The 13,732-nt window shown below is 33.7% G+C and overlaps 1 protein-coding gene across 1 annotated transcript in view; it reads left to right on the plus strand.

Moving 5' to 3' along the window:
- Nucleotides 1-12,117, plus strand: part of LOC149779178 (uncharacterized) — a 30,705-nt gene extending 18,588 nt beyond the window's left edge. The window contains exon 6 of the mRNA XM_089939746.1: nucleotides 3,830-12,117. Coding sequence (XP_089795872.1) covers nucleotides 3,830-4,060 — 231 coding nt within the window. The 3' untranslated portion in view covers nucleotides 4,061-12,117. The remainder of the gene's footprint in view (nucleotides 1-3,829) is intronic.
- Nucleotides 12,118-13,732: the final 1,615 nt, after the last annotated feature.

The raw sequence follows: 13,732 nt of genomic DNA on the forward strand, positions 1-13,732 counted from the left end.
GCACTGATTCAAGAAAGTGAAACTTAGGTAGAGCTTATGTTGGTGAAATTTTTTTATTTTGGAGCTAAAGGACTTTACCTATGTACATAATAAACAAAAAGAACAATTTCCAAACTTGTTACAGCTGGCTAGGCTAGCTATGTATATGCCCCATCAGCAAGGGCATCTCAGCACAGAACAGTATTCATACAATTGTGAGGAACAGATTAAACTCAGAAAAATTAACATATTAATGCATATAAAACTTGAGGCAACATCTTTTAAAGCTTTTGATTTAAATAGGAATCTAACAGAGTGTAGCTGGAAGAAAGATGGATATTAAAGTGTTAGGTATATAGTGAACTGTTGCCATTTCCTCCTCTCACTCCTTTTTGTAAACACCCCCCCCCCTTATTTTCATAACAAGTGGGTTCCCCACCCCCATTAAATAAAATCCTGGCAACATCTCTGAACAGGGTTCGTATGGTCTTTGAAGGTCTTTGAGAGTTTGGGAAAAATGAGGTAGCATTTTCAAGGCCTTGAAAGTTTGGGAAAATCGAGCATATTACCATGAGGTCTTTAAAAGTCTTTGAAAATTGAAATAAACCTAAAACTTTGTAATTTCTTTCCAGAATCACAAATACAATTATCCGAGGTTGTTAGATTCGGATGTAATCTAGTTATCGTGGTTATGTTCTTTTGATGACCCGTTCAGTTTCATTGCCGCCGCAATAACAAAAGAGGCTTTGTTTGGCCATCCAAAGTTGGCCTCAGCGGCGACTTCAATAACACATGCACTCTTCATCAAAGCAAGATGGCTACACACTTCATCAAAGGAAGTCAGAAATAAAATTGCCTAAGGTCGTTAGCTTCGGATGTAGCTGGTTTTCCTGGCTTCTTTCTTTTGACGAATCGTTCAATTTGATTGGACGAGTCCATCAGCTTTGGCCAGTCAAAATGTTCATTACACTAATTCACTCTACGTAGAAAGTGCGCGGAAGTATTACGCTCGAGCATTCAAAATTTGTTCAGTCGATTTACATCTTAAGGGTTTAAAAATGCCAGGTCTTTGCTCTTTCAACGATATCTGGCTTGAACAAGAGAAATACAAGGAATGGCTGCAAAAGGATAAATTATGTAAACGAAAGGCGTTTTGTACATTATGTAAAAAGACGATCAACTTGGCTTCAATGGGAGAAGGAGCCCTTACAAGTCATGCCAAAGGTAATTGCAAATTAGTAACTACATACTGTTCATTTAGTGGAACAAAGATGCAGAAGTATAAGCTATTGGTAGTTTTGGGCAAAATAATGTTAACTCATTACTTTTTGGGTATAAAATAAGATATTGTTTAGCTTGATGATTTGGGAGGTATGGCAAAAGAGGGCCCGTTTAAATTTACTTATACCGTCGGTTTATTTAACACGTTTGAGGGACAAAAATCATTTTCAAATTTTTTTTCTACATAATAATGTTCCTTGGTTTAATATAGAAACATCCATTGTAATAAATTCAATTCATGGATAAACAGTTTCAAAATGCGCATGCGTACACTATAGTAGAGTTAAGCAAGAGTTGTTGTTCTTGAATTGCGAGTAAAAAAAAATAATAAAAAAGATGGCGTTAACGTGTGTTGTGAAGCTTTAACTGTAGGAAGTCAAGTCATTTGATTAGGCAAATAAAAAAAAGAATGAAAAAATGTGTTTCGAGTTGACGGAATGTCCCCGTTTCTCATTGCCAACCGTCGACCTTTTTCCCCAGTGGTATAAAAAAATTTTTTTAAAAAATCACATTGCCGAAATTGATTTGTATATCTATAGTCTGACTATACATCCCCATTTGTTTGTACCCCTATATTTTATTTCACTTTTTCAGAAGCCATTTTTTAAATGGTAATTTGTGTCTAAATAGCGTTTCTTACTAGTATGTAAAACCGAATTAAAAATTACTTTCATACATCATGAAGTTATTTGTTTTCATTTAGATTCATTAAAATTCTTGCAATGATAATTAATTTTGTTTCGTTTCTAGGATATAAGCACCAACAAAATAAAAAATCTGCAGAACAAGTCGCACCAGAAAAAAAAGCAAATATAATAATGCATTTAAAGCAGGGCTGATGTCTGTTAAGAGAACAATTTATTTTGTACTAAATCTGACACGTATGTTACATATTTCTGAAAAAATAACAAATGTTAACCTATTTTCCAGATCATTATAATGCTATTTTAGGAAATTAATTATAGTTTGACTTTAATCAGTAAACAATATTGTAGTATTTGGCATTCGTTGTTTTCTCATATAACCTGTATAAACAATGTTAGCAAAAATAGGTCTTGGAAATCTCTGTTTGTGGTCTCTGAAAGTTTGGGAAAAGTCTTTGAATTTATCATTCATAGTTCAGTATGAACCCTGCTGAAGTGAAAGTACTGGAGTTGCAGCTGGAGAAGAAATTATAGAAGCTAAAGGGCAATTATTAACATCTGGGTTACAGTGACTTTCATTATAAATATTATTTCCCTTTCATATTACATTTATTTATTTCTGTATTGTTTTTATATTCGTTAATTGTATTTAAATTAGTAACTGAAGCAGAACACTAGATACCGTGAGTAGTCATTGAAAACTGGTCGTTGAAAAGTCATTTAATTTCAGCTGTCCTGATCTGTATGAACCCAGTTTAATTAGGCCTGTATTAAATGAAATATTATGTGGAATGCCACTATTCTCAAACGAATGAAATTACATCAAAATTAAGGTCAGTAAACATGCATTATATCCCTTCAATTATCATTCAGTTCTTGGGGGGGAATTTATTTTAAAAAATTTGAGCCAGACTGACCTATATTCATTTTTTTTATATCATGAAACTGAAAATTCCTTTTACTTGGAGGGTTGACATGTTGCTTCTTTAACTCCCAACATAAAAACAATTTAGGAAGTAAACATCTTTCAGCTGGTTATTCACACACCATCCCACCACTTAAAAAAAAATTACAGGTATTCCAACCCCATTTTTGTTTTGTGAAAAGGTAAAGGGCAGTATTCAAACTACTTGCCATGGTTCATATTAAAACTTTTTTGCATTTAAAACTAAAATGGTTTTATCTTTGGAAGTGCTTTATTTTTTGGACAATCTGAATTTTCATCAGAATTCTTTGAATTCAGCTTGAAGAATATTAAAAATTTAAACAGAATAAAATATCGAATTTTAAATTCAGAAATTTTGTTCCCTTCATAGTTTCAGAAATTAATGAATAGATCAATACATAAAATGGTTTCAAATTGTGTGGATCAAATGATAGGTCAATGGGTTGTTATCCAAGGAATTAATATTTGTTGTGTATTAATTATTTAGAAACAGTTAAAAGTTACTTTTCCATTTTAAAAGTATCTTTGAGAACATTCAAATTCTTTAAAAAAAAACCCATGAAAATCGTGTCTAAGGATTTGTTACATTTTTCCTGGTGATGTATAATCAAGTAATAAGATGCAGAAATTCAGATTCTGAAATGCTGCAAGTTTATTATTGATGCTTTAATTTGTGGTCACAAGAAACTGAAATTAAAAGCTCAGTGAAAGTTATCTTTTGTGAAAAGAAATTAGGACTAATTCGTCAATCAACAGATGACTTTGCTGATGAAAATCTTTTATGAATCACAAGAAATTGATGCCTACAGATATAAATGGACAGTAAATATACAGTGCAGTACAAAAAAAAACAAGTAATATATTATAAATATTTTTAAAGGTATTCTTTATTTGATCTTTACATTTGTTAAAACTTACGTATGAGCAATATTCAAGTATTTGTAAATTTGTAGGCTTATAATTCTTTGTGTTTGTACAGGGCTACCTGATGCTGATAACTGTGTTTGCTGTGGGCCAGATCAAAAATTGGGAAACTACTATGTCCCTTAAGAGTGCTGCCCTTATGAGTGTTGATGAAGTCTTCCTTGTCTTCAACTCCGTTGTTGCAATGAGTGTGGATGTCCCAAAATACCTCACCAAAACTCTCGTCCCACGGGTCATACAAGTCCCGCAAGACCTTCAGAGAATTGTCAAAAGAAAGAGATTTTGAATCTCTCCTTGCCTGAATTTGTTGAAGACTTTAAATGATTTTCATTTCCTATATGTATGCTTTGAAAATATAATGACATCATACACATTTATACATATAATGGTCTTGCATTTTTCAAAGGAAATGCAGGACGTGCTTTAGCATTGTTGATGACGGTGATAGTAGCATCAATTCATGGTTGAAGTTTTTTGCAATCCCATAACTCTGTTAAAGGTTAAGTTGTTCTAAGTAGTGGGTTCAGACCGGCCAACATTGAAAAAATCAAAATCAGGAAAATCACCATTAAAAATCAGGAGGTACAAGAGTAAGGTGTATATATCAAGATAAATATGTCTACTTTTGTTATTTCAGTCCAATGTACACCTCTCCCTCGATAACTCGTGCACAATGGTGTACCACAAACATAGACCGCACTATAAGTGAGGAGTATGTTACCGAGGGACCTCCAAAAATTTAAATAAATTTGCTTTGACATCAAGAAAACTGGCGGGTGGTGAGCGGCGTTAGGGAACTGGGCTGTTTAATGACTGAATCCTCATTTTACAATCACGTCGATAATAATTTTTAATAATGCGTTTTTTCTAATGAGGTTGTTCATTGTTCTGTTTAAATAACTTTTTTCTTCTTCAGATATCCAGCATATGAAAGATCGTTCCAATTGGTTTGAACAGCCATCACATGTACATGAAAAATCTGTGTATTATGTCACTGCTTTTTGTTTTCTTGATGAGTCTGGTTCCCATAGTTGTGTTTAATAGTATCTCGCCAAATCGATAGTCCATAATTTGGGAACTAGACTAACTGTTGATACACCACCAAACAAGATCCCTTTTTTTTCTCAAAAACATGCGACATTTATTTCATGACACGTCTACGTCAAAACTCAATTGTTCATTGTTCAGTTAGTACATTGTTAATGTCATGATTTTATTGGAAGTAATTCTTATCATCCCTGAGGATATCACTAAATGCCAGTTTAAGAATTCTCTGAACCTTGCTTGCCCACAATGGTTTTTATCTGTGAAATCAAGCTCTCTATTTTACGAAGTATTCATTTTTCACTTCGCTGCCTTGTTATCTTTGATCGTAGTTAGGAAAGAGTCGGTTACTTTAAGGTAGTTTATGTTACATACACAATAAGGTTTATTATTGTGTTCAGTTGATCAAATGAAGTGAGTTCATACAACTGGGGACGCTAGATTTTAAGTTAGTCCAATTTTTGTGCCTTTTAACTTTTCTTTTATTTCACCTCCAGCTTTTTTATTCAATACAACAATACAACAAGTACTTCCGCAAGTCAGTTATCAAAACATGATCAGCACTTAATTAGGTTCTCAGAGAAATGCTCACGGACATAGCTGTTACGATAGATTAACGCATTTTACGTTTAATTACAAGAAGATACATTGCATTTATGACGATTACACTTAAAAGGAACTAAAAGATGGAACTAGAACACAAATTTCAATTGATAAAAAAATTATTTAATTTGTATTTATTTATTAAAGTACTGTCTCTACTCGGCGCAAGTGACATTTTCATTGATCGAAATTTCCTTACATATCGTTAATTGCAGTGTACTAGGAATGTTGTTTGGAAAGAAAATGTAAAAAATTGAGCTATTTTTTAATTTGATATTTCATTGTGTTGATTAAAATTTCCAGGTTCTATCTACCGTTTTCAAAGATAAAACGAGCGATACATCAAAATTTCCGTTACCAATTTGTATCGCGGTTTTCTTTAAGTTCAACAAATAGGGATAAATTTTTGTGGTATTTTTGGGTTTAAAAAATGGGATCCACGCCTGACACTGCATTATAAGCAGGTTTGCGAGTTATCAGGGTGCAAGTTATTCAGGGAGTGGTGTATGTTGCAGATTTGCATTTCTGCAAAAGTTCGTCATTTATTTATCCCTGGGTGCCAAATTTGCTAACAAGAATAGCCACCATGGTTGTTGCTGATAGGCTGGCTCTTTGGATAATTCTGTTTTTTTGTGACCATTGAGAATGTTTTCTCAGCATTGCTGTTGCTGTGCGGTATTTCAAGTATTGATAGCATTACTCTCCCAAGAGTTGGAAACAACAGTTGGCCAGATCCATCCATTTTTTTTCTGAAAGCAACCCACTGATCTGCTATTTCCATATTCAATTCTTAGTCTAAATTGTTGCTTTGGTACAGATGAAACTCTATGCAGATCATCAGTGTTGATTCCTTCCATTTGGCTGGAGAAGAAGGCCAGGTCCTTAAATGATACTTCAGATTGTTTAGCCACATCTGCAATGCTTGCTTGAATAAGTAAGCCATCCTTTAGTGGAAATTTTTCCATCATGTATGACAGTGATTTGATCTGAAATGCCCTACAGAACATTCTTGTCTGTAACTGTGTTTAAATATTCATCTTCTCTATAAGTTTGTTAGTTGCCTCACCCACATACAAATCCTGAGAACGAACCTACAAATTTTCATCTTTTACATCAATTGCTGTGATGTCTATCTTGTCAAAAATGTACCTTTGTTTAATAACAATAGAAAGGAATTCTCTGTACACGCATAGTAGAATGCCTGTGGTCTTGTAAATTAAGGGCTTGTGATGCTGTAGAGCTTTGTTGGGTCTGTCAAAACTGTTCTGAATCCAACTTAAAAACTGGCAGTATGCAAGGGTACATCTTGAGTTTAGGTTATCTCTTATTCTTTTCAGCCCGACATTGCTGAGACTCACAGCAGGTGATGACATTGTTTCCTTCTGCCTGTACCAGCTGCCAACAATTGTCAGCAGCAGCATCTGGCTCTTCCTTCTTACATGCAGCTGCTGAAGCCTTCTCTGCTTTTGCCTTTTCTTTTAAATGCATTTTCTCTATAAACTCACTAAGTGGCACCCACAATTCTAGAAAATGATTAATGCACTTTCCAAGAGAAAGCCACTAGTTAGGCAATACTTTAGGATTTTCCTGACTTCCCCAATATGCAGAAGTTGAAAATTCTTGAAATCTTTTGTCACTTGGTTCCAGGTAATAATAAATATCCAGGAGAAGATCATCAATCCACACAGGAAGAACTTTTTACAAGCAACATTGATGAGGTGGCAGGCACAACCCACTGTAAATAAACGAGGATGTGCTTCCCTAAGCTTGGAAGTGACAACATTGTGACAGCCAGCCATTGGTGATGTGTTATCAGAGACAAAGGAAAGCTTATTTTCAATTTGAATACTGTATTTCTTCAACTGTTACAGTATCAGCCCAGCAATATTGCTCCCAGTGGATGCCTCAGTCAGCTCAGGTACTGAAAGGATACTTGTTCTCACTTCTGCACTTTCATCAAAATATGACCATCGGGAGCAATTTCTCTTTGGTGTCATTGCTTTCATCAGTTGCCAGGCTGAAACAAACAAGACCAGTAATTACACAAATGTAAATGGTTCAAGTGGCTTGTTGTATAAAGCAGCATAGTTAATATAATACACATTTAAGAGCACCAGTATAAATGTATTTAAAAAAGTACACCAGAGTATTTTAAAATTTCACAGCTTTATATTGTGAAATAAACTACCTCAAAATTGTCAGGCAAGAAACAGTTATTTCTGCCATTTTGCAACCATGTCCATGTAATAAAAAAAGTCCAAGTATTTAAATATTTTGATACTCGTCATACATGAAAGGAAAATCACGCATTACTTTTGCAAGTGTCTTTGTGGTGTCAGCAGCCAAGGTCAATGCAATGTATGTTGACTTTGTTTTTGCACATCTATACTTTTGAGCAGTTGTACTTACTGTCTGGAATCTTGCTCCTTACAACATCCCCAAACCCATCAGTGGCTGCTAATTGAATCTTATGATTCACAAGCCAGTTAAAGAAATTATTAAAAACACCATTCATGCAATCATGAAATAAACCTGAAACCGTATTAGCAAAAGCAGCTTTCTATTTATGAAAAGAAAGTAATGAGGTGTTCTGATTGATTTGTCTCCTAGAGGGGTATAGCAGATTGATCCATCAATCAGTCATTAGAGAAACAATTGCAGCACAAAAGCAGTGAGTCATAGTGAAAAAAAAAGATTATTGATTTCATAGGAAACTTGGTGAGATGCAAAGATCTGCAAATGACAAAACAAGGGAGGACAAGAGATCTTATGGTTGTGACTGACAGATCAGGACCTTGTTATTTAGGCTTTGCAAAATATCTGATTCATGGACAGAAATATCCTTAAACCAACAGTTGTGAATTATGGAAAATTATTTTTGGATGTACTTACAGAAAACCCCACTTGAGAATTGATTCTGACTGACCAAAATAGCAGTGGTCATGATTTTATAAAAAGCTCATTGTGTGATGGTATTTTGGTTCTGAAAGCAGAATTCACACTTTTCCGAGGAATAGGTTAACGTCTGAAACGGTAAATAAACTGATCACTAGACAAATTAAAGGGTGTCCAATAAATCCTATTAAGTTTACAAAAGCTTCATGAGGTTGGGTGATAAGAAACAAAGGATGCTGGGCAAACTGATTTAGGTATGCAACAACCTTATACATTTGTTGTCTAACAAGTCATACAGAGTCCTGAAATACTCGTTTTAAAGTAGTCTTATGATAATGTTGCCACCCATCATTTGCCATTCAGCATTGTTTACCCACCTCCACTGCATGAAATATCTGTGGAGGTAGATGTTGAGAACCTCCCCCTCAAAATGATTTCATGCATCATTATTAAAGAAGTTATATTTTAAACAGTTTATTGCCTATTGTTTATTTTTCTGGGCAGAGAACAATTCATTGGTACATACATATCCATGCATAAAAAAATTGGTAGCTTAAGTGTACATATTTAGAGCTTGTATATACACCATCCAATCTCAATGTATCCATATAAATAATAATTTCGTTGAAAATGTGCACAAAAAAGCATACTTTCAGGAATCTTTCTGCTGGATTCCATTAAAATCCAGATACATAATTTCTTGCTAATACATTCACAAACTTAGGAAACACTGTATATTTCTGAAAAAGTTATATTTGCTGGATGTTCTTATCAATAATAAAATGCTCAATTCAAACTTTCAGAATTATTAAAAAGAAACTTGTATTTAGTCCACATTGTTTGGTGCTTGGTTGTGTATCCCAGCTGACTAACCACCGATTGTACACAGGATGCATAGATGAACATAAAAAAAGATCTAATGGCTTTATCTTTGATGGTTCAGTGATAATTAAAACAACAATTGTCATCATTTTAAGGAGTTATTGTCTTTCAAAAATAAGATAAAAGCAGTGAAATAGTTTTTTCTTCAGGCATGCAATACATTCTTTGTTTTGGCAATATCACTTATTGGAAAATATTACCAGTGATATTGCTATATCCAAATTCATGTCATAATGGAGAGTTTTTATCAGGGTTTCACTGTAATTTTAAATGTTTTATCGTCCTTATATGCATCAAATTGTTGTCCGAATTTTCTTCTAATTATACATAGCCTTCATTATTCTGTTGGCATCATTGTTAATGTTATGTTAAAATTTTGGCTAAGTTTTTCCCCCTAGATTTCATAAACCCTCTCTTTAGAATGTCATCATATGTTTCATGAATCATAATTAAATCTAGAAATACCACAACGTTTATGGCATAATGTCCATTTGCAATCACCAACTATAGTTTTTGATACTAATAATAATTACAGATCTTTTGGTCCTACTAAAAAGTAGTAAGACACTATAGATCTGGCCTGGTCAATATTACCTCAAGGAAAGCAGCTCAGATTTAGGTAAATAATTAGATCTAATATTAATCTCCCTTGGATGTTGTTTCAAAGATGGTAATAATTTGAAGCAATCATAGAAAATGATTTTCCAAGGAAATCGTAAATTTCTAAAGTGTTTAAAATGTTGATATGAATTTCCTTCAGACTCGTATAGAAAAGAAAATTTAGAAAAATATAACAATCATTTTCAGCACTATCTTTACAATAGTAGCAAGGAGTTTTATTCTTCCATCCAATCTTATGTAAATTAGTGTCACTTCATCCCTCCATGTTAACATAATTTTCAATTCTCTGACTAGTGTATACCATCTCATTCTGTATTGACTTTGATCATTTATGTATTGGGCAGATATGCTACTACCAGTTAATGAAAAACGAAATAATAACATTTTCACCAAATATCATCCTTCCAAGCAAACTATAGATAAAATATATGATAAAATGTTTAATAAGTTGCTATCATTTAATTTTAAGGTGTCAGGTATGAACTCAACCAATTCTGCTTTTTTTGTATGATAGACCAACATATTTCTTTACACTTGTTGAGTTTTTATATATTACATTTAACGGGGGGGCGGGGGAGTATTCAAGTATATATGCTCCACTACAAAAAAATCAACAATCATAAATGTATTACATGTCTTTTTTATTATCCTGGTTTTTCCTTCACCTTTGATAGAAAAAGTTCCTTAGTATTTACATCCTTCATAAATTTACGGAGAAAATCTCTGTTGACACAGTAAGGGGGCCTAATAATATAGCCCAAGAAAACAATTATTGGTTGGATTTTGTTTTGCTTTAATTTGTTCATCTTCATACCTATCAACAATATGTGATAAACTCATGACAAGACAGGTAAAATGTCATGCATGGTATTCAATAACAAAAATAACAAACACGATAGAGGAACACAGGTCATACTATATATGGGCATCCTAAGGGGTGACTAGGGCAGGTTTCTTGTTAGTGCAACACTTTGCTTTAAATTAGCAAAAATGTTGAATGGGTCTAACTTTATTATTAGCTATCAGGTAGCCATTAGTGCTGACTTTGTGACTTAAATATGCCAGTATTTTGAACAATGGTAGAGTCAAATAGTGGATATTACACTTTGTTATCAGTAGTATCTACTTTTATGATAAAGTAAATCAGTCATTTAGAACTTTTTTAAAAAAATCTCCCAGTTATTGTATGTATATTTATGCATAGAATTGGTATCATTCAGTGTATTTGGTGGTTTTTCATTTCCAAACATGATTGATGGCAATTTAATTTCACATAAATCTTTTTTACTTCATCTGTGTAATTCTAACTATCTAATTCTCACACAAAATTGCTTAAATAAATAACACTAAAAAAAATCTTGAATTGCTACACCTTTAAACAGTTAGGTCACTTTGACATTTATTTCAAACTGCAGGGAATTGTTTGGAGTAATATTTATGTTTAGCTTGTTTTCTTATGCACTATTACCAATGGAATCACATAATATGGTATGTAACAGCCATCATTAAAATCAAGGTCCCAAAAACTAGGTCATTGACTGATATTTCATGGTTTTGTGATTTGTGCTTGCTCTGTTTAAGTGCAGCTTCTCAGAATTAGCATTCATCATTTAATCCAATACATTTTGCTCACAAACACGTTTTTCTTTGGGTATCAGTAAATCTAGCCAAACTTGTATCACATGAATACAAATGAATTTACAGTTACCATGGCTTCCACTCTGCCCCTACTGTCATTTGTGGGTTTCTTCTTCTCCTTTGGTACCCATTATAACATGCACATATTTATTTGTCTAAAGTGCAGATATTGAAAGCACAAGTAATTATAGTGGTCACACACTGATGGGCCGATCTCTTGGTGTTGTGAAGGTTAATGGTCTAAAAAAAAAATAACCACCCTTGAATGGTGGCATTGCAATGTGCAGGAGAGAGAGAGACACTGTACATAGCAATTTTTAACCACTGTACTATAGTTTATGGGTACTGTTAACTTTTACACTGTCTGACAAAAAAGATCTGTCTCTAGTTTTGCACAAAGCAATTATGCATGCATACTTTCTAGCTTTTTTAAATATGTTTTTAAATATATTTCTGCATACTATTATTGTGATCCAGAGTGTTGTCTGATTTTATTTTGTCTTTTCTGAAAAGATATTATTTAATGTTGTGGTTTTACAGAAACTGATTATAATAAGTAAATATTCCTAGAAAATAGACTTGATTCAACCAGTTTTATTTTTTATGAAATTGAGCTGTTTGTAATCCTGATGTATACAATAAAGATTTAAAACATGATAATGATTAACAGTTCTCTTTTGCCTCATCACAACAACTACTACTTTTCCTGCAGACCACTTCAGTGGCCTAGTGGTTAGAACTGCCTCGGATGCAGGTCACGGGTTCAGACACGAGCCAAGTCATACCAAAGACTTATAAAAATGGTACTAACAGCTGTCTCGCTAGGCATTCAGCATTAAGAGGTTAGTGTTGGGACTGGTCAACCAGGTGTCAGGATAATGTGACTGGATGGAACATCATGCTACATGTCTGCAGCATGATGCCCCAGCGCTAAACATCATTATAAACTGCCACACAGCAAACATTGTAGTAATATGACTGAAAAATTGTTAAAGCTATGTTAAAAATCCAAGTTACACACACACACACTTTTCCTGCAGGAACAACATCAGAGTGTTGTGTTATGTGTTTGAAAGTAACACATCTTTTACATGACTATATTTTACTTCAGCCGAATTAAAATATTTAGTATTATTTTTTTATAACGAGATACTCAAATGTATCAGTGGAATAAAATAAATTGCCTCAATAGTGATACCAGTTGTATCACCACAGTGGCAATACCACTTGGAAACTACATTTTTTTTCCCCATTTAGGAAATGTATATCAGTATGTTATTCAAACCTGTATTTCCATATTTTGGTCCATTTCAGTCTTCTGCTCTTTCTCGTTTCCTCTCTCTCTCTCTCTTTCTCTCAGGCTTCCAGGATAAAAATGTATTAAAATATATGTAACATATGCAAGGACTGTGGACCTGGTAGAATACATTTATGTAATCAATGAAGAGGCACCATCATAAAATGCTTTAAAGCAAATTACAAGGAACATTTTTGTCAATTGTTTTCTGCATGAATCACAATGTCATTCATAGATGAAACTTTTCTGCAGAATAGTTGTGCTTATTATGCCCCAGTTCTAATGTAGTAGGATTATATAATGTAACTTTGCCCCTTGGTGAAATTAGATGTTCATGGCAGTTTATGTAGTTAACCTGGTATCTAATTCTCACTTTGGATAAAGTTTTGGAGCAAATCTTTGCTCTTGTCTGTATCTACTCTTTTTTCTTGGATGGAAGAAAAATAATGGTTTCCACACAGTAACAGTTATATTCACTTGCATGGACCAAGTTTTATGGATGGTTTGCACTTGGGATGGAAAAAAAAGTATGTTGATACTGGTTATCTATATGTAGATGTACAGATTAAATTTTCAGATAGTTATGGCAAAATTACAGTTCTTAACTCTTTTTTGTTTACACTGTGGACTTTGACTTTTCTTTAGATACATTAATGCAAACTCCATTCCTTTGCAAATGCAGCCCTCTGAAGTACTTATCCCATGTCCAGATAAAGGAGGTCTGAAAATGTTTCACCATGATGTAACCTTCATGCTGGTCTAGTAACCCAGGATGTTATAAGGGGAGAAAATTTTTGTCAGAGCTCTCTCCTTCCAGCAACATTCTCACATAATGCCACAACCATGTTGAAATTCAGATTTTCAATCGGGAATCTCTTAAATCATTTTAATATTTTAAATGTGCCCATTAACCCCCACACCCAGTGCCACTGGTTTTTAAGACAGTAACAGATCACCCTTCCATCTCACTGGCGGCCA

This window comes from Sinohyriopsis cumingii, chromosome 17 (genome assembly GCF_028554795.1).
Source record: "Sinohyriopsis cumingii isolate HCF-2022 chromosome 17, ASM2855479v2, whole genome shotgun sequence".
Taxonomy (NCBI): Eukaryota; Metazoa; Mollusca; class Bivalvia; order Unionida; family Unionidae; genus Sinohyriopsis; species Sinohyriopsis cumingii.